This window comes from Trichomycterus rosablanca, chromosome 4 (assembly GCF_030014385.1).
Source record: "Trichomycterus rosablanca isolate fTriRos1 chromosome 4, fTriRos1.hap1, whole genome shotgun sequence".
Taxonomy (NCBI): domain Eukaryota; kingdom Metazoa; phylum Chordata; class Actinopteri; order Siluriformes; family Trichomycteridae; genus Trichomycterus; species Trichomycterus rosablanca.
This window is the reverse complement of record NC_085991.1, coordinates 22,209,081-22,236,196: the sequence shown is the minus strand read 5'-3', so window position 1 is coordinate 22,236,196 and position 27,116 is coordinate 22,209,081. Positions and strand designations below refer to the sequence as shown.

The 27,116-nt window shown below is 40.5% G+C and overlaps 1 protein-coding gene across 7 annotated transcripts in view; it reads left to right on the top strand.

The window, feature by feature from the left end:
* The window catches only part of kif9 (kinesin family member 9), a 36,641-nt gene extending 10,238 nt beyond the window's left edge, over positions 1-26,403 (top strand). For 3 of the 7 annotated variants that reach the window (XM_062993984.1, XM_062993985.1, XM_062993986.1), the window contains exons 6-21: positions 10,687-10,770; positions 10,959-11,051; positions 11,740-11,887; positions 11,990-12,054; positions 12,155-12,232; positions 14,299-14,367; positions 15,463-15,567; positions 15,677-15,732; positions 15,815-15,908; positions 17,432-17,553; positions 17,698-17,814; positions 19,228-19,439; positions 22,435-22,614; positions 24,484-24,587; positions 25,614-25,718; positions 26,208-26,403. In XM_062993984.1, coding sequence (XP_062850054.1) covers positions 10,687-10,770; positions 10,959-11,051; positions 11,740-11,887; positions 11,990-12,054; positions 12,155-12,232; positions 14,299-14,367; positions 15,463-15,567; positions 15,677-15,732; positions 15,815-15,908; positions 17,432-17,553; positions 17,698-17,814; positions 19,228-19,439; positions 22,435-22,614; positions 24,484-24,587; positions 25,614-25,718; positions 26,208-26,300 — 1,725 coding nt within the window. In that variant the 3' untranslated portion in view covers positions 26,301-26,403. Of the gene's footprint in view, positions 1-10,686; positions 10,771-10,958; positions 11,052-11,739; positions 11,888-11,989; positions 12,055-12,154; positions 12,233-14,298; positions 14,368-15,462; positions 15,568-15,676; positions 15,733-15,814; positions 15,909-17,431; positions 17,554-17,697; positions 17,815-19,227; positions 19,440-22,434; positions 22,615-22,804; positions 22,880-24,483; positions 24,588-25,613; positions 25,719-26,207 lie in introns of those variants that run through there. The other 4 variants (XM_062993988.1, XM_062993987.1, XR_010011519.1 and 1 more) reach the window with 4 other exon arrangements.
* The last annotated feature ends 713 nt before the right edge of the window (positions 26,404-27,116 follow it).

Sequence of the window (27,116 nt, the reverse complement as noted above, 5' to 3'; positions counted from 1 at the left end):
GCTACTGTTCGCTTAACTCGGCCATGTGTGTTCGTGTCCTTCCCCACTGGCTCCCCACCCAGCGGAAGCACATATAGTGACATCACTAGTTGTACGAGGGCACAAATCCCCCTCCAATTCTTAGGAAGCTTAGATCTTAAGACTTTAAGATCACACAGCCACCATACATCCGCACGGGAGACGCTCTGATCGCTGAACCACTCGGAATTGAACCCGTCTGAGTTGTTTTCGGCGTCCACAGTGTCTCCACACCACTTCAGCCGACCCACCTCAACGGTCCCCGAGTTCCTAGCGAAACAGGTATAGTTCCCTTTGTAGGGCATGTATGCTGGGGGTACCACCCTCTGCTTCACTTCTGGGAACAGTTAGTGCACAGTGGTGCAGTTCCCATAGCCTGGAGAGCCACTGAACAAGGAGACCACACATTTTAGACCTTCTAGATCATTATGTCGATTTAATGGGAAAGGTGCAGTACCCAGGTGTGGCCTAGCTGAGGAGCAAGCATAACAATTAGTCTTACCAGCAGCACGAGCAGTGTACATGATCCAATTTAACCACTGTCTCTACTGAGAATGTGTCCTTTAGGTCAGTTATGTTTATGGTCTTTATCAGTGCAGGCGTTTCCGTGGGAGGTCCAGTCACAACACTACTGTTGTCTGGGATGACAATGGTTGACTTAGGTTTTGACTTAGGAATCACTGTCAGCTTAAACACCCCCAGGTTATCAGAGCCCGACTGATAGGATCCTAATATCAAGTATCTACTGTCGAGTAATTTTGGATTAAGTAATATTAAAGTTAATGGGTTGCAATTCCCATTCTCACATGGATGTTTGGCATTGGCTCTCCTAAGGGTTAGCCTACGCCCAAAATCTATTCTCCCTGTTTGACCAGCATGCTCTGTTCCGACATAACCTGCATATGGCCATCTAACAGGACCAGTGTTAGCGAACACTGCAAGCCAGTCTGTGCAGCTACAATGTTTGGTTGCCGCTCTACTTATTTTCATAAAATTTCCTTTCATTGTGAAGGCTTTATTCTTACTACATACATAGTTGGTGTTACACAAATACTTTTCGGACTTTGCTAATTTGCTTTGAACATAACCTTTACAGTCTGAGATCTTACAAAAATCAAACCTAGCCACACAAACTTCACCTTCAGTACATGTAATGGTTGGGGGAGCACTGTTCACACTTCGGGAGGCTCTATGAGAAGTCTGGTTTCTGTGGGATTCTGCTGTGGCTAGGAAGATAATGGACAGAACAACAGCAATTATTATGGACAGTACACACATTGTTATTTTCATGGATGCACATCCTAGTCTCCTAAAAGCTTGGACGGTCACATCAGACGGAGGGTTAAAAGGCATTTTTTTTTTTTTTATTTTTTTTTTTTAAAGAAGTTGTACCTTCGGTAGGTTTGAAGTGTATATTACTGGGTAGGTATCAGTCTTCCACCCTCTAATAGACAGTGGAAATGCACTTATGCATTTTATGAATCAGATTCTACAGTTTTGGTCACACTGTCTGCCAAATCTTTTCTAACTTCCTGCAATGAGCGGGAAGGTGCTGTAGCGGGTACACAATGTGTTAGGTGGTGCCAAACTGCCCCTTTTTTACCTTTTACTTTGACGGTGTGGGTTGTTACCTCAGTGACTTCCCACGGACCCGACCACCTGGGCTCAGACCACTTTCTCTTGTGGACTTTCACCCGTACCCAGTCGCCAGGCTTGACAGTTTTGAACTCCAGCCACTCGCCGTCGTCTGCTGGTGGTTCCGGAGGGGGCTCACTCCGCTGGACCTGTGTAGACAAAGCTTGAGTAAGATTAGTTAGAGCTCGCATGTACTCATCTTCCTCTGTTTGCCAAAGATCCAAAGCTGGCCCTGTAACATTGTCTCTAGTGGGCCCTGGCATTCGTCTCCCCGTTAACAACTCATGTGGGGACAAATGCGTTTTCTCCCGTTCAGCTGATCTCATGGACATAAGGGCAAGCGGTAGTGCATCTACCCATGTAAGTTTTCCCCCATGACAGATCTTTGCGATCTTGCTTTTTAATGTCTGGTTTGCCCTTTCCACTAGTCCCTGGGAGCTGGGGTGATAAACAGCTCCAAACTTGTGCACAATTCCCAAGTGTTCCTCCACTTCCCTCAAGTGCTTGCTTGTGAAATGTGTGCCATTATCAGACCTGACCAGTTTAGGTACTCCATAACATGGAATGTACTCATTCTTGAGCCATTTTACCAGTTTTAGCATCCTCTCATCTGGAGGGTATTGCTTCCACCCATCTGGTGTCTCTGTCAACCATTACCAGAATGTACCTAAACCCCCTTACTACTTTATCAGGTCCCATGTCTGTGAAATCAATGCAAATCTCCTTGAAAGGTGCGTCTGGAACTGGAAAATGTCCCATGGGCCTCTTAAAGGGTCGCTTGCATTCTTCCACATAGTTTTCCACCATTGCCATCAAATATGGGTGCCACCAGTGTAATGCCACTTCTTTCATGGTACGCCTGGCTCCCACGTGGGTGGGTCCATGGGCTTGTCTAATTAGCAGGGTGCATAGCTCTGCTGGAGCCACAAGCCTCCCATCTAATGATCTCCAGATTCCATCCCTTTCTACTGCTCCCCTTGCTAACCACTGGTTTTTCTCATAGGCACCACTGTTCTGTTGCATCTCACGCACGTTATCAAGTGATAAGTCAGGTACTCTTATGTCAGCCCTTACAGTCATTTGTACAGTGTAACCTCCTGCCTTTTTAGCTGCAGTGTCTGCTGCGTTGTTTCCCAGTCCCTCCAAGTCACTTATCTTAGAGTGCCCTTTGCACTTAATTACCGCTACTAGTTTGGGCAACAGAGCAGCACTTAATAAAGCTTTCAGGGCTTCTGCATGTTTTACAGGAGTGTTTTGAGAGGTCACAAATCCTCTCCTCATCCACTGCGGTCCATCCACATGGACTGCGCAGTGGGCATAAGCAGAGTCTGTGTAAACGTTTAGGACCTTGTCCTTTCCTAATTCTAGGGCTTTTGTAAGTGCTACTATCTCAGCAAGTTGGGCTGACGCTGGCTGGGGTATGATTTCTGCTACTCTAGTGACAAAGCCTTTCCCCTGTTGTTCGACAACAGCAAATGAGGCCACATTCCCCTCTTCCCCTCTATAACAACAACCATCACAAAAAAGTACCACTTCAGGATTTTCTAAAGGGTCACTACCCAGTTCTTCCCTGAGTCTCAGGTCCCTCTGGGCCACAGTTGTTTTGCCATATTCACCGTGTCTTTGTGTGTGAATGTAATGTGTGGTTGTGTCAGCGTGTCGCTGATCCTCATCTTTCTAGTAGGTGAAAGGGTGAATGCTGTAGAAGTAAGAAAGGCAACAACACCATGGTTTGTGTTGATCACTAGAGGGTGACACATGACTAAATGAGCAGTTTTGTCAACAGCCTTGGCCAAGGCAGCAATCTGTCCAGTGCAATGTGTTTGGCCCTGTTCCATTACATCTAGTTTTGAGCTGTAGTACATGAGAATCTGTCTATTACTTTCCCTCCCCCCTTTCTGAAAGAGAACGGCATTGATTATACCGTTCCTTTCAGAAACATCTAGGAAAAAGGGTTTTTCATCTGGGGCCTGTAAATGTTCAGCATACGCCAAGGCTTGCTTTAAGTCAATGAAGGCTTTTTCGGCGTCAATGGTCCAGATTAGTTTTGCTTTAAGGTTCCTATGGCCTACCTCGGCTAGACAGTCCCTTAGGGGTTGTGTCAAACCCACATAGTCGAAAATGAAATGACGACTGTAGCCTGTCAGACCCAAAAAAGCCAGTAAGTCTTGCACTGTGCTGGGTTTACCATGGTGCAGGATAGATTGTCGCTGTGTGACTGTCAGAGTATGGCCATTAGCAGAAATCTGCCGTCCCAGGAAGGTCACTACTGGCCTGGCAACCTGCAATTTGTCTTGTTTGACCTTATACCCGAGGTTAGCCAACAGTGTTAACAAGGAGATAGTGGCGGTCAAGCAGTTTTGTGCGTCGGGAGCTGCTATCAATAGGTCATCAACATACTGGACTAAAACAGTGTTATCAGGTAAAGTCAAACTGGACAGGTCAGCTTTAAGAGCACTGTTAAACAGACCTGGGCTATCCTTATAGCCCTGTGGCAGCCTGTTATAAGTGTATTTCTGACCCTCATATGTGAAGAAGAAGATGTCTTGGCAGTAGTTGGCCAGTGGGATACAGAAAAATGCATTTGCCAGAACAATGACAGAGAAATAACAATGGTCAGGTGTTAGATTCTGCAAGGCCAGGTATGGGTCTGGGACAGCGATATTTTCAGTGACAGTAGCTTTATTAATTTCCCTTAAGTCGTGCACCATACGCCATCCTTTTCCTTCTCCTTTGGAGATAGGTAGGATCGGGGTGTTCCAGTCAGAATTGCAGTGTCTGAGAACACCGGCAGTCAGTAGTCCTGCTATTGTGTCTTTTATGCCTAGAGATTGTTCTGATTTCAAAGGATACTGAGGTTTCCATACTGGGAACGCATCAGGTTTCAGACGTACTGTAATGCAGTGATGAGTCACCAGACCTACGTCAAACGGGTCGATGGTCCAGGTACAAGGTGGAACCTTGGCTAGGTATCTGTTGGTCAGTTCGTGGTTGGTGTGTTCCCTACCATGGTGTCTGGACAGCAATTGTTCTTCCAACAGGGCTTTGTCTGTACAATGATTGTCAATTTTCCAGTACGAACCATCTGATGATCTGCTTAGATAGGGAATCTCAGTGGGGGCATATCTGGCAGTGATAGCTTCTTTTACCGTCGGACCTAACGACCTAGCCTCATATCCTTTACCTATGGCTAGAGTGACATGAGGCACAGTGGGGTGACCATTAGTCTCCACAAACCAGGTCAGTTGATCTGGACTGAGAGAGACATATGCGGCCACTCCAACTGTTCCAACATATAGGTCAGTTATCTCCAAATGTTCTACTCGACCCTCCTTTTCCTCCTCCCATGCTTGTTGGTACTGTTCGTCAGGGGAGCGCAAATAATTGTAGGTACAATGTAATGGGTCAATGGTAGGGGAGTAGGCCCCAATGGATAGAATCCAGGGCTTCCAGGACTGATAGGTGCGCAAAAGACGGGGTGTGTCTGGCCCATCGGTCAGCAGTCTAGACCAATAGACAGTAGCATTAGGTGTGGGGTTGTCTGGTGTCAGGGCGTTGGACATGAACAAAATCTGGGATGTATTGGGCGGACGATGACCTGCTAAGCACAGTTTCAGGCCCTGATCTGTACAGTAAATGGTGGCACCTAATTTAGTCAGTAAATCACGGCCCAACAAATTAACAGGGCATTTTGGAGCAAATAAGAAAGAGTGAGTTAGGGTCTGATTCCCAACAGCAGTAACCAATGGCTTTGTGTATTTTTGAGTTTCAATTTTCCCTGAATATCCAATTGTGTTAAGAGTCTTGTCTGTCAGTGGTGGTTGCCAGCCCCCTGCACCCGTAAGACAGGATGCAGTGGCACCAGTGTCCACCAACAACTGAACAAGGCATCCCTCCACATGGCAGGTGACCAATGGTTCTTTTTCAAAAGCTTTTACACCTGCTGTTGGATACCCTGGGCCCCATCAGTATGAATCACTATAGACCCCACCCTGTCCTGGCAGGACTGGGGCCTGGTAGGTCACTCCAGGTGCTAAACCAGGATTTGGGACATGACCTTGGGCAACGGGCTGTGTTACGCCGTATCTCGGGGCACCCTGCAGCTGAGCATTAGGAAACCCTGCAGCCTGCTGGCGTCCTGGTGCTGGCTGGGGGACAGCCATCATTCCAGGTTGTATTGGGGTGTACTGGTTCGGGCAGCTTTTGGAGAAATGGCCAGGTTGGCCACAGGAAAAGCACATGTTGTCCCTTTTGTATTGTTTACCATTAAACCTCCCTCGCCCACGGTTGGTTACGGGCCTATACCCATGGTTTTGGTCATTTAGGTAAGTGGGCTGGTATGCACCTGTCGGATAAACTGTTGGATAAGCTACTGCAGGCGGAGGTAGGGGCTGTACTGGAACGATCGCCTGTAGCTGAGTTTGAGGGGCATACTGCTGAGGTGGGTCTTGTGGTTGTATGGCCACCAACTGTTTTCTATCTCGTTTATTCTGGGTGGCAAGTTTATCTTTTTCAGCGACTTCAAGTTTAAGCAGACGTCTTGAGAGGACGTCCAGCTCATCCTTTTGCTGCTGTTGGGCTTCCCTATAGCGACGCACATAATGGGCCAGAGTAGCTGTCCATTTTCCATCCTCCATGTCAGCCAAGTCAATGACATCCTCTAATTTGGACTGTAACTCTTTAGGTAGCCCCCTTAATACTTGTGCCCTGTATAATAACGTGGTAGCGTCAGTCCTGTCATGTCTTTCACCTGTGTTCTCTAACCACTGTTCTGCACTCCTTTTCAGGTACACATGGATGTCTTCAGAATCCTCTAGTTTCAGGGATGATAAATTTGTCAAGTTTCGGGTAGTTGGAAACAAGGAACGTATGGAATCCCACAGGAAGTTCCTAATGCCATTAAGGGACTGGTCAGATGTCAATTTATTGGTGTTGGACAATTGTTCAACTTGAGCCAGCTTGTGTTTTCCTTCAATACGGAGCAGAAGAGCTCTGATGTCACCCAAGCACAGAGCATCGCCAGCTGTGAATTTTTCAAGTTGTGTGATCCAATTTTGCCCACCTTTATGTAAAGGCGGCAATTTATTCACTAGCCCTTCCATATCCCTGTGACTCCAGGGGACATATTCGACCCCGGAGACGGTGGTAATCAGCGGGAACTGCCCAATTTTGGACTGGACCTTAGACCGAGTATTCGCAGCTGGAGGGTCAAGTTCCAGCTCAATTAATGGTCCAGTGGCAGGGTCAGAATTGGAGACAGGTCCTTTAACTACAAGGTCCGTGCCTGTTATTATTACACTATGAGACTGGCCATGATTACCGTGATGGAAGGCCAGAGCTTCTGGTCTATTATGTACTTCAGTACAACCACTTAGCACACTACTTTCATCATCAGTGTCGCTAGCGCAACTTTTTAGCTGTTCTCTGTCCTTTTCTCGGTGTTCGGGCACGCCTATGGAACTGTGACGCATGTCTTGGGGAAAAGGATCGGGCCTAGTGCCATAAATGGTAGACATTGGGGTAGATTTTGCATTTGGTGATTGGCAATTACGTTCAGGACAGTCTGGTCTCCCGGACCTGTCTATTTCAGTCAAAATCATGTGTTTTAGACGGTCTATGTTTGCATTTTGTTCTGTAACTAACAAATTCAGTCCATCAATTTGACGTTGTTGGTCAATTTCTCCCTTAATCGTTACTTCCAATTCACCTTCTTTTACATTCAATACACCACTATTTATTTGCAAAACTGGGGCTTGTAATTTAACCTCAGGAGCAGATACTATAGGAGAGATTGGGGCAGGTAAACCTGGTAGTAATTGATCAAAACAGTGAACTGCTTCGTTATAAGCGGGAGGTCTCGCTTGTTCGGCCAATATTGGGTAAATTTTACGAATTATTGGGATCAAGGGATCAAAAACGTGGTCCCCAGGGCAGTTACTTTCCTTTGTTTTTTCAAGATTATAAATATGTTCTGCCCTGACATTGGGAGATTCATTGTCTGTGTCCTTCTCAGGTGGGTTATTTATTTTTACAGTGACGGCCTTCATGTGTAGGAGTAAATCAGTGACGGTTGCCAAACGATCATTGGCTTTGTCCAGAGCAAATTTTAACGGACCAAATCTATGTTCTCCTCCTCTACGCCATTTAGCCATACTCAAACCTTGATTTCCTGTCTCTACAGAAAGTATACGCTTTCTGTGTTCCCCAGTAGGGGCGGGATTCGAGTCTGTCGGGTACAAACCCTTGTCCTGCCACTCCAGGAGTAATTTTTCAGCCTTTTTGATTTTAGTTTTTCTGACTTTTGCAATACTGGTACTTTAAATTCTACTGAAGATACGCGCCTTCAGTTTTCCAGCTGTGTCTAATTCCTTTTCAGTACAACCAGACATGATTTTACTTTGTCAGCAAATTCACGTAATACACTACAAAGGCAATGTAATACCACCCCGTCCACACAACGAACCCAAGTTCCTCCTTGTTAGACCTTAATTTGTTTTCCAAACGACCAAGCTTCTACCACTAGGGCGGGAAGTTATTGGCAAACAATTGGTCCAGTCAAGGAGACCCTTCTGTTGGGTTCACATTACTATACCACCCTTATATTCCTAATTTTCTGGCCAGTTCTATTAACCCTTCTGTATCATTAGAGACAGAGACACCAGAAAATATACATATATTCTAAATACATTCACAACATATTCCCATTACAAAAATGATCAAACCAATAACAGTAATTACAGTAATCCACATTCTAATTGATTAAATCAGTAAAACAGACAGACGAACAAAGACAAAATCACAAATATCGAGGTAAGTCTTTCACTGAACCCCGCCAACGTCCTTAGACATTTGGCAAATAACGCGTATCGAGGAAAGTTTTTCACTAACCCCGCCAATGTCCTTTGACACTTGGCAAATAACAAATATCGAGCAGAGTTTCTCTCTCAGGCCCGCCAGGAGTCAATTCTCTACTGGCACTAAAGACAAATAATAATAAGATACTTTTACCAATGTCTCTAAAGGACAATTTCTAGTTATATTGATACGCAATAATTTAAAGACACTTACTGAATAAGAAGAATTCACACACTCACAACTACTTTGTCCTATATAATCCTATGCAGAAATTAAATTTTAATAGGTTTTCTGCTTACCTTTTTAGTTGACCGGCCTTGAGAGTGTGGAATTTCTTCCAATTCAAGGTCTGAGAACTCCTGGTTCCTTTTCCCAGATCACGTCGGGGTCACCAAATGTTGAAAATCGTGTTCTTTCATCCAGGAAAAAGAACAAATACAAATTAGTCAAGAATACAATTTATTAAGAATCAAATACATAGATTGGTAAAAGTATATTCTGAGCTCAGGAGACTTGCACATACACCAACCGCTGATGTATCGAGAAGCCCGCCTCTTCCTCGTGTCTTGTTGCTTTTCTAATCTTGACTCCGTCTTCTCTTGTTGTTCATTGCCGGTAAATGTCAAAATTGTTTTTCAAAATATTTCTATTTTGCACGTACACAGCAGAAAATACAAGGTTTGTGGTTTACCCTGTCAACTGTTTTTCTCTAACTACTTTGCATAGTGGAGAAATAAACCAACTGCATGTTTCCTGTTTTTAAACATTTTCCTTTTATTCTATGCATAGTCAAGAGAAAAAACACCTACACATATCCTGTTTTTCTCACACCTCAAAAGGTTAGGCTATTCCTGTCTGCTCACACCAGGTGCAGAATGCGTACAAAGTATCAGGTCAATCAAAGTTCAATCTGCATAGACCTCAGACACATTTCTTTTGCATGTAAGAATTCAACTTACAATAGGGCAGTAATAAAGACACACAAAATCCACTAGAACAAGTTACATGTATAATCAATAATACCCAACAGTACTAATAATTGCATTACAAGGCAGAATCACTGAATGGAATGCAGTAATGCATCTTGGACAATCTATTGCGGGGCCTGACCCCCACTCCCTATTCCCTCTTCAGACATCATCATACCAATCATGTCTGTAAGTGGAGGCCCAACTGGCTGATAGCACTGCTGTGTCACCCGAGCGCCCCATACCAATCATAAGTTTTAGACAATTTTAACACTAAACAGTTGTCTTACAATAGAATAAAGAAATCTATTTTAAGAGAAAAAGAAAACTATTGCTTTAACTTTGTATTTGTTTATTAGTGTTAGGTAGTAAGGTAATGTCTTTTTTTTCCAGGCCTTGTTGTTGTTGTAGAAAACAGCACCAGCATGAAAAAACAGGTTTTGTTTGCATGTCCCTTGCCATTCTTGTTGCTTGCTAGTTTTTATTTGACCTCAATACTATAGCCTTTATTTGCCCCATTACAAATTTTTAGAATGTGTTGCATCGCTAAAATGCAGGAATGAAGGTATAATATCAAATAAAATAAAATTGACCAAACAAAATATGAATTATCTTGGGTTCATATTGTCTGCAATTAAATAAAAGCCAAACAATTTTTTTTATTTGCATTTTCCATACTGTCCCAACTTTTTCTGATTTTGGGATTGTATATTTGCTTTATTTACATTTACATTAACAGCATTTATCTAGGTTCTTTTATGTAAAGCAACCTGCTTTAGTGACCGAATACAGGCGAGAGTTAGGGCCTTGCTCAAGGGCCCAACATCGGCAACCTGGCAGTGGTGGGGCTTGAACCAGCAACCCTTTAATTTCTAGTCCAGTACCTTAACTGCTAAGATACCTCTGCCATGTATAATGAGGGATCTTCAAAAAGTTTCCGCACTTTTATGTTTTGTTTATATTTTTATATTTTGTTTTTAAAATTCTTAATAAAGTAAAAAAAAGTAAGGAAACTTTTTGAAGAACCCTAGTATATTGCTTTTGCAGCATATTATACTAAACATAATAAATCTAAATAAATCAGGACCTAAGTCTCCAATCGGCCACCTAAAGGAAACCTAAAGCATAGACCATGTGCTACTGACTGAGAATATGTCTTCCTCATTTTTTCTCACATTTCTCATATTTTCCATCTTGCATATTTTGACAGGGTGAGATGAACAAAAGAACTGAAGTGCATCCACTCAATAAGAACTCATCAAGGTCACACTGCATATTTACTATCTACATTGAGGTATGAATCATACAGCCACTCATACAATCAAACTGTACTTTGTGTACTTTTTGCAAAAAGCAGCTTTTTAATGTTTAACAAATAACATTTATATGACCAGGTCATACAAGTAGTTGTTTAACATGGATCAGTGTGCTGCTCTTGAATATATGATCATAGCTTTATGTGTTTGTTTGTGTGTGTAACAGTCTCACTCATGCGTCCTGTCAAATGTTACATATACCACAACCAAACTCAATCTGGTGGACCTCGCAGCTTCAGAGATGCTGAGCAAATCTGGAGTGAGTCTTTTTTATCTTTCGTTAAAGTTCAAATAACTGCAGGACTTTTATGTCTATCTCTCAGTAATAATGAGGTCCCTCATAGTTTAGTTTGTAAATAACTTAGGATGAAAACAAATGCTACCATAACCACAGTATATCCCACAGGTCTAAAATAAAACCAAGAAGAGGACAGAGTGGTGGTAGAGTTGCACTATTTGTGATGCTAAGGCATATTTGAGATCTTGTATGTTACAAATTGGACTATATTTTACAATGTAATTTACATATCCTGGTTGGGAAAGATATTACTTTATCTGATCAGGTGAGGAAGTGCTGATCACAGATAAGTATGGGCTGGCATCAAATTATAAGACCATAAAAGACCATTTGACAGTCTCTTATGTGTCGGTACTCTTGCGATACAAAATAACTACTGTTAATGGAAAATTTAAAAAACACTATAAAATACTAAAAATCAACAAAATCAACCCAACTGAGCAGGAAACTGAGAAAGCTAACTGAGGAACATTGTTGTGCCTTCACAAACTAGAAGTGTTGCACTAAGAACGTCCGTGGCTGCTGGCTAAACTGAGATGAAGTGAGATAACACCTTTGAAGGTGTCCAGATATGTGGAAAAGTTTTTTGCTTTGTGTTGTTATTGTTTGCTTTTATCGTGACTAATCAATCAATGTCTTGTTCTCCCAGTCCGAGGGCCGGCTGCAGAGAGAGGCTGTGTACATTAACACATCTTTGTCATTCTTGGAGCAGGCCATCTTGGCCTTGGCTGAGCCACACCGCGAGCATGTGCCCTTCAGACAAAGCAAGTTGACCCATGCTCTCAAAGATTCTCTTGGTTAGTCTGGTACCAACATCAAAACATTTCAAAGACACAAACAGTTCCAGTGTTTATGTGCATTTTATGATCACCAAAAGAATCATGCGCTTTCCATTACAGGTGGCAATTGTAACACAGTGCTGGTGGCCAACGTTTATGGCGAAGCAGCACATATTGATGAAACGGTAAGCACAAGGACCAGGTGAAGATTGTGGTTTAGCATCTGTACTATTACTGCTCATTACCCAAGCTCATGCGCTGCTGTTTCTTTTATTTGTTTTGCAGCTCTCCACTCTGCGGTTTGCAGCCAGGATGAAGTGTGTGCGCACTGAGCTGTCAATCAACAAACGCATTAACCCTCATGTAGGAACTGCACAGCATGTTTATTTGATCAGGAGTGCTATTTACTGATATCAAATTTCAGTAGTGTTGATAGTTCACACACTTTTTAGATAATAGTACATAATATGTCAATTCTGTCTTTGCCATTTTAGAGAAACTTTTTACCACCCTAAATCTGAAAAAGTTGGGACAGCATGGAAAATGCAAATAATATAAAAACACAGAGTTTCTTACATTTACTTTGACTTTTATTTTATTGCAGACAGAATGAACATGAGATATTTTATGTTTTGTCTCCTCAATTTAATTTCATTTATTAATAAACATCCATTCCTGCATTTCAGGCCTGCAACACATTCCTTTGTAATGTTGCCATTTCTTTTTACCACACTTACAAGACGTTTTGACACCGAGGAGACCAAGTGATTTAGTGTTTCAGCTTTTATTTTGTCCCATTCTTCCTGCAAACACGTCTTAAGATGTGCAACAGTTCGGGGTCATCGTTGTCGTGTTTTTTGTTTCAAAATTCTCCACACATTCTCTATTGGGGACAGGTCAGGACTGCAGGCAGGCCGTTCTTTTTTGCACAGTAAATTTTAAGTGGCATTTGTGCATGCAACTCCGTATTGTAGTGCTTGACAAAGGTTTGCCAAAGTAATCCCTCACCCATGTGGTTATTTCAGCTATTGTTGAGTGGCGGTTCTTGATGCAGTGCCGTCTGAGGGATCAAGGATCACAGACGTTCAGCTTAAGCTTGCGCCCTTGGCCTTTACGCACTGAAATTCCTCCCGATTCCTAGAATTTGTTGACAAACTGTAGATCCTCGGATCATCTTTGCTCATCAAAGACTCAGCCTTTCCTGGATGCTGCTTTTATACCAAACCATGAATACAATCACCTGTTGACATCACCTGTTTAAAGTCGCATAATTATTTAGTTTTTTTTACCTCATTACTAGCCCTAAATCGCCCTTGCAGGCCTGAAATGCAGGAATGGATGTTTATTAACAAATGAAATGAAGTTGAGCAGACAAAACTTGAAATATATTGGGTTCAAACTGTCTGCAATCAAATAAAAGTCAAAGTAAATGTAAGAAACACTTTATTTTTATTTTATTTGCATATCCATACAGTCCCAACTATTTCTGGTTTGGTGTTGTACTTCCTTAGTTTAACAAATGCTTTTTTCACAGTAGTGATTACATACTTTATTAAAATCTATCTTATTACACATGTTTCCCTAAACTAGAATCTTTAAATAGCCAGTTTACATTAATGATTAATGATTATCTGTGTTACCAAGCAAGTCACAAAACAATTAAAATGAATTTTATTCATTTTATGCTTAACATTGAATACTAGTAGAAACAATTAGCAAACTTTGGTCAGTTTTTTTTTTAGATTTGCGTTAGAGTTGAAGGTGATGGGCGCTCAGGTGGTGCAGCGGTAAAACACAGTAACCCACCAGAGCTGACATCTCGAACTTATATAGCCCATCTCTGTACAGTCCCCATCTATAAGCTCCGGAGAGAATTCCTCATAACTGATGCAAATACGACCTCTGCTGGCTTATCTATGGTGCATGTACACAGAAGGGGTATAGTGAACATAATAATAATTAGTGCATGATACGCGATACTGAGCGCCATAAGAAGCAGTCGGCTACTGCACACCTGTTGCAGGGGGCGTGTGTTAATCACAGCTCTCCTCTGGCTGGAGTGAAAGTCAGCAGCAGTAGAGAGGAAGCGTAATGCAATCGGGTAATTGGATATGACTAGATTGGGAGGAAAACTGGGGCAATTGCACGGCATTGGTATATTTAATCTCCTGAACACATTCCTGTCTACTCAGAGGCCTTAAAATATTTAACAACTTACCCCCTTCCACTGCACCCTTAATTCAGATACTCCTGTTTTCTATATTTCTAATTTAATATACATACAAAATGTTGGTTTGTTATTGTACTTAATGAGTTTTAAACCAAAATCTGTAAGTTTAGCAGTTAGATTTTACAGTTTTACAGGATTTTTCTCTGAGATGACATGTGGTTTATAAAAACGTTACTGTTGTTTATTTTACTGTGTTCAGCTCCAGGTTCTAAAACTGCAAAAGGAAATTCAACTTCTGAAACAGGAACTTTTCTTTCATGACATAATGGTTAGTGCATATTTGAATAAACATAAAACTGATATGTTCTGATTTTATCTGGAATGTGTACATATATTTTTCAGCTGTTTTCTATAGTTAGACTTTTTATGTTTTCACTGACCAACTTTATTTTGTAAATTTTGTAAATGTAAAATTTTTTTGAATTTTAATGAGTGCTATACGCTATAGCAAAAAAGCTGAGATAGAGGCAGTGTGTTCCATCACCATTTCTATTAATCACACTTTTTAATGATTTGGGAACTGATGACACTAATTCTTGCCATTTTGCAAGTGGAATTTTTCTCTATTCTTGCTTGATTTTAGACTTTAATTGCTTAACAGTTTGTGGTCCCAGTGATCTGATTCTTTTCTTAACAATAAGCCATACATTTTTAAAAGCAGACAGATCTGGACTGCTGTTTTTAATGCAGTGCTGTCTAAAAGCTAAAAGGTTACACACATTCAAAAGTGGTTTGCAGTCTTGATCTATGCAGGTTAAGATCTTTCCAGATTAAAATTTCACAAAATTATGTGAATATCGTTGATGAAATCCAATTGTTGCAATCTTGCATTAAGAAATGTTTTTTTGAACTGACAATTCTCTTCCATAGTTTGGAACAAATTGAGCCTTGACTTTGTCAGTTAAATAAAGTTCAATAACAGATATTTGTTTTTATGGCATTTTGCAAAATGTCCTAACTTTTCCGGGAATTGGGTTTGCAGTTTTACAGAGGAACTACAAGGCACGGTTAGCTAACAATCAAAAGAAGTCTTTTTAGTATTGTAAGCACATTTTTTAATAGTCACACATTTACAGAATGTCTGTCTGTTTAACTGGACTCTAAACTATTTACTAAGATGTTTTTTTCTTTTTAATAGGGCCTGTTACTGTTTTAAAATCTGTGCTGTACTTATTTATAAATAATAGTTTATCATACAGCATCACCTAGTGACTCACATAAAACAGTGTGAGACAAATGTGGGATGGCTTACATATGCAGTTTGCACAATGCAACATTTGTAAATTATAAAGGTTAATCAGAGTAAATGCAGCTGTTATTACTTAATACTTGGTTTTTTATATGCTGTACTGTTCCCATAAAGACTAATCAGACCAGGTCGATGTATGAGGACCTATCGGAGACGCAGGTAGAGATGGTTAAGAGCCAGGTTCACAGGTACTTGGCTGGCACACTGGATGAGATTGCGGTCAGTATTACGAACATTCTACAAACATTGTATATTAAAAAAAACTACATCTGATTAATTCAAATTCATTATTATTACTGAGACAGTTGCTTTGACTTGTTGTCTTTAGATTGTGAGTATTAGGCAGATCCGGGAAGTTTTTGCCCGGTTTAAAAATGCTGTCCTGTAAGTGAGCTACTGTAAAATTAAATATGTTTTGATGTACTTATTAAAAGAAGTCACATACTCACACTGTGTTTTTTAACAGAAAGGAAGAACAGCGGGTTAGAGAGCAGATCTGTCAGGAATATACTTTGGTGAAGAAAACTCAAAGAATGCCAACTTCCTCTGCTGTAAGTAAAGTAAGCTTGGTTTTTTTTTTACTTTGCAATATTGTGTTTTGCACTGGACAACTGTACTGTATTTTTTATTTGTCCTGTATACAAAAGGGTCAGTTCAGGCCCTTTTTTACTGAGTGTTTGGCTTTTAATAAAGATACATAACCTGCATTTAAAAAAAGAAAGAGCAGCTTGCTTTATACAGTGGATTAAGAAAGTATCCCTTGATGTTTTGCTTGTTGTATTATGCTGTGGATTTGCTTTTGAATAGATATAACTGTCATTTTTACCCATCAGTCCATACTTAATTACCCACAATTATACAATGACAAAATTAAGGACTTTTCCAACAGCTAGTTAAATTTTTTGTAGTTCATTTTAATGAACTGCTTAATCTTGGTCAGGTGTGTGGTGGGTCCAGAATCACTGGGCGCAAAGCAGGAATACCCTGGACCAAATGCCAGTCCATCACAGGGCATCAAGCACCCCCCCAGTCACAGCCAGTAATGTCTGTGAAGACAACCTGTCGACTGATAGCACCTCTAAGATTCTAACCTAGATCTCAGCAGTGGTTGTCTAGCATGATAGATGCTGCAACACTTGAGGGCCAATTAAAATATTAACAACTGAAATCTTCACAAAAGTATTTACACCCTCTGCTGTGGCTCAAGTGTGTCCTGTTTGCTGTAATTATCTTTGGGTTTTATCTAGAACTCAAGTCTACCTGGTGCAACTAGAATAGATTGGACATATACTGGAAAGGCAAACACCTGGGTCTATAATGGCCCACAATTTACATTTTATTGTCAGGATGAAAATCAAAAAATCAAGTCCAGGGAACTGTTTGTGAATCTCCTACCAAACCATGGAAAAGCATAAACCAGAGGAAAAATATAAAACAATATCCAAGGCTTTAAGTGTTTCCAGGACCACAATAATAATCCTGAAGTGGAAGAAGCTTGGCACAACCATAAACCTTCCCAGTTAGGTGTTTAGCCAAATTGGGAAACCAGGCAAGAAAAACCTTGGTCTAGGACTCTCTGGCTAAGCTGGGACTCTCTGGTCTAATGAGTTAAAAAATGAACTCTTTGTGTAGAACAGCAAACACTATGTCTGGCAATAAGAGGCACTGCATATCACTGAACCCACAAGTGAAATTAAATGCTTCTATTTTGCATTTGTCTTGAAGTTAATAAACTGTTTTGGAATTACACTATTTTTCTGAATTAAAAAATGCCAAGCACAACGGTTTCTCTTGATGGCCTATTTGACAAAGTAATAATGTTAGTATGTGAATCCATCAAATATTTAATATAAAAAACATAAGCATTGTTCAGTCTTGTCTCTTTCTGTAGCTTATCTGTGATTGTCAGATGATAATTTGCACACATTTCCATGTACTAAAAAAAGATTGCAGTTTATTTAAGAAAAAAAAAAACACTTCACTTGAAACTCATTTAATTTATTTTAGTTATTCCTCCTCTAAGAATTGTTTTATATAGATTTTTACATTTCTGCATTTACATATGAGTTTTTTTATGCTGAAGCCTGGAGGAGCTATAGAGGAGGTGAAAGACACCAGGTTTGGCCTTGCTGTGACTTCATCCTCACCGAGTTCTAGTCAGTCACCCAGCAAAAGCAAAGGCAAGAAGGGTAAAGAGAGCAGCAGGTGATTTATTCATTAGCTTCCTAATTAAACATTTATGCCTGTAATTCTTTTGGATTTAGCTGAATGCTAAGCATTACTAGAATTTATAAATGATAGAAGCTGACTATATTAGACACCTAAATATGTTTGTTTTATCATGTTCAGAAAGGATGGAGGAAGTTTGTACCCGGCCATGCAACCCGTTGTAACCCAGAGAGAGACAGAATCTGACGGCATTGAGGGCCAACACACAACTACAGAAAAAGCCGAAGAGAGAAATGTGTATGACTGCTTTCTACTGCTATAATTTCTGGGCCTGAGTGGGTGCTTGATGGATTCTTAGAATTTATATCAAGTACATGTTTAACACAAGTGCTCCTGATTACAGAGCTCAGAGAACAGTGACCTCTCACTTTTTTAGGGGAACCAAAAAGTGTGATGGATGTAGAGACCAATCAGCCACAACACTGAAACCAGTCATTTTTTTAATGAACTCTTTGCAATGGCACCTGTAAAGGGGTGGGATAAAATGCAAGTTAACAGTCAGTTCCTGAATTTGATGTGTTCGAAGCCAAATTGTGAGCTTCTCCAAAACATCAGTTCTTGTGGCGTGTTTCCAGCATGCAGAGGTTAATACCTACCAAAAGTGATGGACTGCTAAGTAAAACATCTGCACCGAAGGGCCTTAAAAATGTAGGCTGGCCTTTACTGTTTGACTGTCTTCAGTACAAGATGTTTTCAATTGTTTCACAGTGGTCTATTTTTTGCTAGTCCACCACATCTAAGATTCGGGTTCAAATCTGTCTATACACACATAATTGGTTGTGTGAAGGTGTGTGTTGGTGGTGGCCAAAGCCTAACAGTAGACTGGAACACTGTCCGGCACTGACCATATACAATATTGTAACCCATGGTAAGCTGGGACACCCTAGTTTTTTCATCTAAATTTTAACTAAGATGTTTATTTATGTTTTCTGCAAAAGTGTGAGGTGGCACAGTGGTGCAGCAGGTAGTGGTGTCCTAGAGACCAAGGTTTAAACCACACCTCCAGCCACTGTCTGTGATAAGCTGTGTTTCTCATGTTTAAATTGTTTTTCTCCCACCTCCAGATGCAGAAGGAGTGTATTGGCTATTGTGAATTTTGAAATTGTGCATTAGAAATTGTAAGTAAAGCAGGTGCCAGACCCACCACGACCACGACTATTATAAATCAGATTTTATAAACTGATAAATGCTGTAAGTGCAAACAGCAGAACATTAATTTTGACAGAAAAGATGAATCCAACCGGGAAATGATTTATGATTTTGGATAAAACCAAGTCCACTATGTGGCCAAAAGTATGTGCACTCGAGATCATGAGCTTGCTTAAAATTATACTATCCCTCTACCCAATCCCTCTTGCACTGATATTGAACAAGAGCCAAGCTTACAAACTATGTTTTGGTTTATTTTAAAGCTATTTATTGGTGTTAAGATTAAGACTCTGTGCTTATTTCACTTATTAATTTGATTCTATATTGACTGTTTACTGTTTATAGAAGTTTCGTAACTGTAAAATTTTCATTCAGCTTTTTAAAAGCTTTTTTGCTTTACTTTTTGCTATTTTTGTCTCAAGACTTGTTCACAGTACTGCATATGGTTACAACAACGTAGAGCACATTTTTGGTCATTCATATTTTCCTTTTTCCTTTTAGCAGCACTCCTCCACCTAACGCAGAAGCATTTGAAATGTTTAAGGCAGAGAGGGGTAGTGAGATCAATCGTGTCCTGAAGGAGAACAAGACTGTGCTGCAGGCGCGTCTGGCTCAACTGCATAACCTCGTAGAGACCATTAACTCTACCAAACGGGACATTGATCGCATGAGCTCTGAACTTCAACTGTGTAGAGAACAGAGACAAAGTCAGGGTCAGTATAGTATTTTTAGCAGCCATGCAATTTGGACCTTATAGGTGCATATTGTAGGCATACACACAGATCCTTTCCAGCGTGTCATTAAACAGATTGTTGTACTCAAAAGAGGCACATCTGGCCTTTGTCCATAATCAACCTTACAGAAAACTAAAAATGGCTGATTCATAGGACCCATGTGATTGTCATTCTTTACACCTAAAGAGCAGCAAGAATTAGTATATGGTTTTGATTAGCATATGGCATAGTCTATGCTCAGACTGATGACCTCCAGACATCAGTAAACAGATTTGGAAATTAGGGTGGTTGCTTGTGCACAAGTGTGTGAAAAAAAACAGACATAGCATGTGTCTCACTGCTAAGATGCAGGCCCACTTAAAACTTGGGGTGAAGACTATATTCTTGCTCTTGCTCTCGTGGAAGGCGGTCGCACTTCTCTCTCCTCCCTTATCTTTCCTGCTTGGCTTCTCCTGTATCGTCTTGTCTCGTCTACTCTACTCTACAGGGATTCTCTTAGCACTGCTCTTCAAAGAACAAATTATGGAATTGGTTAAATGGTCTCTGAATGCTATTGACACCATCTTCTCATCGGGAAGTTCGGGTTCGGGGGAACCCACATGCCCCGGCGGAACGCAGATGGCAGGATACGCGATGGACTCGTGGGAGAAGTGGAGGGTCATGTGCCTGGCACCTCTTTCGTTAGAGGACATAGAGGATGTTTACCTATTCGGAACTTTGATTGTGGGGTTTTTGCTGATTGGATTAGGCTTTACCCTGCTGTATCGGAAAATTAAAAGAGTTGGGTCAGTTGTCAAAGGTCCCCAGAAACTGCCCAATTTGATTGATATGATGGGCAGAGCCGTTGGAACTCAGACTGTGACTATAAATCGCAATATGGATTCCATCTTGGAGAAACTAACGGCTTTGCAGAACGGTTTGAACCAGAGACTGACTCAATCTGAGAGCATGTGTTAAAGAAATTTTACTCGTGCTCAGATTAAAAAACAAGTCATTTCTGCTCTTCGGCTTACCCTGTTATCAGCATCGGCCTTGCTGATAAGGAAATTCCTCCAGAGGATCTGTTGCTACGGGTCATCTCGTACCTACCCTCCCCTGCTCTCTGACTGTTTTTCATTCTGGGTAGCAACTGCTGTAAACGCCATCTTATCGCAAACTTTGTACAGACTTTTTGCTTACAGGAATGAAGGGCTGACAGAACATTTTCCCAACCCCCAACCCAACGTCTCCACTCTTAGCTTAATTCCACCAATACGGCAGGACGGGTCTGCAGTGCGCGCTGGTTATGGCTGCGAATCGCCGGATGGCTGCTTGTCGTAGTTGGTTACTTTTCCGATCCCCACATCCCTAACCCGTGGCTGGTTGTGTGACTATGTTATGTTCTTATGTTTACATGTGCTTGTGAGCTGTAAGGGGCTTTTTTTCGTGTTACCATAGTGTGCTCCTCAGGGAGCACAATTTGGTTGCTGTTTTTTTTTTATCTCCTACTCTCCCAATGTGTTATCATTTCTTGTTTCTTATCCTGTCTTCCCGTTCTGTCTCCCCCGCCCCACTTGTCATATTGAATGTTCTGGACGGGTTGATGGCTAATTTCGCTGTAATTGTACCTGTTGCAATTTATAGTGACAATAAAGTTTCTACTACTACTACTACTACTACTACTACTACCACTATATGCACTGGTTTACAGAAATGTGGAAAAGTGACATGATAAGCTAAGTCACCCTTCTCATATTTTACATCAAGAGAGTGGTAATAGCCTGAACCCTTCAGTGAGAGAGATCAGTGAGATGGCTCTGTTATGCTGGGGGGTTACTGGCTTTCCTTACTGCAAATTGATGTTTTCTGATTAGCTTTTCAATATTAAGGGGCATTTCTATACTGATGTGGTGTTTTCCAGGATGACAGTCCTAAAGACAATCTAGTAAATAAAAAATGAAAGACTATGGCCTTTGCGGGATTCGGATGTTAGCTCAACTATACACATTTAAGAGATTTTTAACCACTGTAACAATTTACTAGGTAATTCCATATATATTCCAAAACATTCCATAGTTCCGTAGTTGATCTACATCACATTTGTCATAATCCCCTGATTGGGCTTGGCCAGGACAGTAACTGACCACCAAAATCAATCCCAGCAATCCCTTCAAACGTAAGTGCATTCATGTTTGTGTACCAGACAAACATTTAAGATCACTTCATGAACCTGTTACCCTAGGTTCAATGCGAATAGAGAACAAAGTGATGTGATGATTACTATTGGAAACTGAGCACTGAGCAAAGCGGTAAACGCATTATCTCCGCCACCCTGAAATGGTCCATTTTGTTTTTGGTTTTATAGATAATAGTTCCCACTAGAGATGGAAGACAAACTCATTGTCGTAGTGTCAAACTTCTGCAAATAGACAGCATTGATCGCAAACACAGTTTTCTTGTTATGTTGATGTACTGCACAGGGATCAAATTTATAGATGAGTGATTCCTCTCCAGGATTTTTATTTTTAGCAGAAGCACATCTGATTCATGTTTAAAACTGGGTAAGAAGGAATCTGATTTGTGATCAAATTGTTTTTTTTCTATACACTCTATAGATACTAGCCAGTAAAGTACATTGTATTCCAATGGCATTTGCTTTTTTTAGTGTTAGTTAAACTATGGCAACCAAATGCACACAGGCAATGATGATGCCTTCGGTGTGAACACAGGGCAATGAGCGATCAGTGATTTAGGCTACAAGAGGTGAAAAAATCACTTCCGGTCTAAACGTATGGTTAAAGAAATGTGTTTAGTAGGAGCTAGGTTAAGGCTCTTGCTCAATGTGTTTGGCAATACTTAATCTGTACAATAAATATAAATTGTGTATTATTATCATAAAACAAATTATGTTTTTCTTTGCAAGAATTGAAACATTGATTCTGTGCTCTTTCATTTCTTAGCCATTTATTTAGCCTTTATATGCTGTTCATTTTAGGCCGTTTTCTGAGTGAAGATGGAGAGCCTGTACTGGAGGAGACAGAGGTAAATCTGCACATAAAGCTTAGACAGATGAAGACTGAGTACAGGCAGATGTATGAGGAGCTGCTTAGCACCAAATCTCAAGTGCAATACTGTCGGGACATGGTTGATCAGTGCAGGAAACGCCTGCTGACTGGTAAGTTTCTGCCTGTTTAAAGGCTAAGCACCAGCTAATATTGAAATTTTAAACACATACATGCATCGAAAGTTGAGTTCCTAACTTGTGATTATTGATAGTTAGAAAACATTTTTTTTTACAAATTCAAGGAATACGGCTTAAAATTCTGATGTTTTGCGTCGCTCGCGGTGTTCGGATTCTGTCACAGGCGTCGCACGTGTGACGTAGATGGTGGACAACAACTCAAGAAGTTGAATGGAAGGCGATGCAAAATGATTAAAAGGTGCGTTGTGTTTGGCTGCAATAATTCAATTCAACACCAACACCGATTTGATATTATCGCCAAATATATAAATATTATATATCTAGATAGATATATAGATGAGGCAGCTTTAGGACAAATCAAATGCGTGTTTATTGGTAAATACTGAACAGAGCAGGAATGCGCAATAAGAATGCGCGTCTTTTCTCTATTAAAAAAGGTTTAAATTTAGCTTCTATCCTAGGCTAGATATACACTGTAAAACGAAAAAAAAGTGTTTAGGCTAAATATTTTAAATGCACTAATCTGATCAAAATATGGTATACATAAAAATAGAATAAAGGCTGAAAGACCTTAAACCTGCGTTATCATGCGCGCTAAACCAACACATTCACCTGATGTGCCAGTGATAGCTCAGTGGTTAAGGTACTGGACTAGTAAACAGAAGGTTGCCGGTTCAAGCCCCGCCACCACCAAGTTGCCACTGTTGGGTCCCTGAGCAAGGCCCTTAACCCTCAGTTGCTCATTGTGTAAGTCGCTTTGGATAAAAGCGTCTGCTAAATGCTGAAAATGTAAATGTAAATGATGTGGTTTCAGAGAGGATCTGAGAGGGGTAGCGATGTTCCCCTCAGCACTAAATCTCTCTCTGATGGTGCTCGGTGCACTAATACACACCTGTGCTGTACCTGCATGCATACTTTACAGAGCAGAGCAAATCTAGCCTGGTTATCGCGCCAATATTACCCATCTATTTAGTAGGTATAATTAACATAACAATATATACTACATTTTAAGTTATTATTCGTTTCAATACATTTTTATTCAACGAAAAAATACATTTCAATCATTCCAGCAAGAGAGTGTCTGCAGGCTGCAATGCCATATTAACCGTCATTAAGTGTTTTAGTACGCCGAGGCTGTTTAAATATAGTCTATATTACAATTATTTTATTGAGTGTGAACCATTAATAAACTTGCCTATAATTACTGTTGCCATTGTTTCCATTTTAAAACACAAAGCCTGACACTCAGAAAGAAAGAAAGAAAGAAAGAACGTTATACAGGCACCCCCACTGTCACTGCAGATTAATCCTCTTCATTAAATTCAGAAATAGCTTCGGAATCTGAAAAACCAGCACTGGAAAATTCGCTGTCCAAGTCAGTCATAACGGTGTAGTAGTACACTGTTGTCCACCAGTGACGTCACGCTGCAACTTCCTGGAATTTCCGGAGCGACCTCGGGTTTTTCCGTCAATTTACTTGAAATCGTCGATTTTTGAGTGAATTAAACAAGTTATTTACATTTTATTCACGTGTATGGTTTTTAACTAGCTAAAATAATGTGAAATATTTAGAGAGGTCCATTAGGTGGTGCTTAGCCTTTAAAGTCTTAAAATTCTTTACATTTTGATTGTTAAGCTTAGAGCTGTTGTTTAGATTAAATCCAGAAGAATAATCAAATGTAAAGTGTAAGTATTTGTGTTCTATGTGAAAGCCAGTAATGCTCAGTGTTGCTAAACAGAGGCTAATATTAGCACCTTAACCACTGACCACCACTATCTTGCAGCACCTCTGCACACCATTATAACATAACTAAGCATTTTCTGTGTTTGGGTTTGTTGCAGACTTTGAGAAATGGTACAACGAGTCCTTCCTGTCACAAGTTGAGTTTCAGCCCCTCATCCTGAATGTTGAAGAGGTGGTCCCTGTGGACAGAGCTTCGACTTTGGTTAGTAACTCTTTTGCAATACTGGTGCCTTAGTGTTCCGTTTCAAAACATTTGGACATTACACATACACACACTATTTGGCCAAAAGTTCGTAGACACCTGACACCTAAAACCATGTACATTAATAGGTAGTTGCTCTTTATTTTGTTGTTGTGAATGAGTTCATTCATGCATTAATGAAGTAGAGCAATGATGTAGCCAGTTAAGTCTGCAGTTGGTGGACTTTTTTTTTGTCCCTAAGGCACTGTTTTGCTAATGCTTGGCATGGAACGTGGTGCTATTAAGATTTTCATGCACAGCCATGAAAGCCCAGTGTATGAAGTTTTATTTTAAAAAAAGGCAGTGCTGAGATTAGGTGAGATGGTCGAGTGTCCACATACCAGTAGTGTGCTTTTATTAAGTGGTGTTTCCCTCCGCCACAAACATTTAACTCTAAACTGAAATTACTCTGGACAAAAGTATTAAAACATGCCTTCTAATTATTAAATCATGTGCTTCAGCTACCACAGTTAACAGCTAATGTGTAATAGATCAATTATTTTAAGGAAATTATATGCTTCCAACTTTACAGCAACAGGTTAGGGAAGGCGCTTTCCTGTTCTAGCATGACTGTGCCCTTGTGCATAAAACAAAGTCTATAAAGACTTTAAAAAAAAAAACTTGGTTTAAATAAACTCCAGTGGCACAGAGCCCTGACCTCAGCCACACTGAACAGCTTTGGAATTAACTGGAACATTCATGAAGACTTTCTTGACCAACATCAGTGCCCAGCCATACCGACTTTTTTTGACCGACTGGGAACAAATTCCCACAGAAATACTCCAAATTCTTGTAAAAAGCCTTCTCAGAAGAGGGCTGTTGTAAAAGCTGAAAGATTACATAGAGGTTCCTCAGTTAATACCATTTGTTTTTTAAATTGAATGTCCAACAAGCTGATAGCCAGGTGTCCACATACATTTGTCCCTATAGTGTTTGTTCACTAGTGGCCTTAAACATTTGGCACCCAGTGCATATGTTTTTGTACAGGAGAGACTGGAGCAGGACCACTTTGAACATCTTTACACTGGTTTGGCTGAAGATGATCTTAGTGCCATGACATTTTATAACATGCATAAGAGAGCTGCACAGAGGGTGAGATGTACACATGCACACAGTGAAATATATAATACATAAAATGTATCTAATATACTATTATACTATCATTTACACTCAGTGATTTGGAATTAGGCACTCAGGTGGTGCAGTGGTCTATCGCACTAGTCCAGCACTGCTGAGATATGGATTCGAATGCCAGCTCTATTAGCTGGCCGAGCATCTACATAGACATTTCACACTTTATGTTTTTTATAAGCTGAATCAGGTGACCTAGGACTAGGAAAACAGAAAGCTGGGCAGAACAGTATGATTCCAGATTTAAAGTTAAGAAACGTTGTCCTACAGTAGCCATCATGCATAGTGTTTAATATAAGCACATCTATCAATTCGATAAACACCACTGCTTGTAACGTTTTACGTTCAAATAAATATAAAATGTGTGTTATTTATATGCATATAAATGTAAGTTGAAACATATGGATACCAAGTGTTGCCTGTGTAATGGTGTTTGTATAACTTTTACAGAGGACCAGTACACCAGTTCCTGTCAGTCCTAAGAAGAGGAGCATAAAATCTGGAACAAATAAACTCACCATGGTCAATGGGAGGAGGTGCTAACATAACCATAACCATCATCAACTCATGTTATCCTGCCCAAATTATATAATTTAAATATATAATTTGACCATCAACAATTAAAGCTCAGTATGATTATGGGAAATTATTTGTAGTTCTAACGTTTCATATACTGTGATTCCTTGCTTACAAAAATAGTAAGTTGTTCGTTACTGTACTATGTTTTCCCTCAGTTTGAGGATCCAAGGGTTTCACAGCTGGTAGATTAAAAATATTGGAGAAAGAAACCCAGAAAGCTCCTTTGGTTCTGCAGAAACACATGATGTGTTCAAGTTAGCCTGACTTCCCACCACTTACATACAGTGCCACACATTTAGTCGACTAACCACACCAGAACTGTAGGCATCATACAGCAATTATCATTCATCATTATTCCCTGAACAACACAATATAAGAATAGGCTACATTGTAGTTTGTTTGTTTATTAGGATTTTAATGTCATGTTTTACACTTTTGGTTACATTCATGACAGGAAACGGTAGTTTATCTTCACACAAGGTTCATCAATTCACAAGGTTATATCAACCACACTCATGGACAACTTAGTATCTCCAGTTTACCTCACCCGCATGTTTTTGGACTGTGGGAGGAAACCGGAGCTCCTGGAGTAAACCCACGCAGACACGGGGAGAACATGCAAACTCCACACAGAAAGGACCCGGACCGCCCCACCTGGGGATCGAACCCAGGACCTTCTTGCTGTGAGGCGACAGTGCTACCCACTTAGCCACTGTGCAGCCCGCTTTAAAAGTATGTGATTTAAAAGTATGTGGGAGGGTGTGTGCAGATTATATGCAA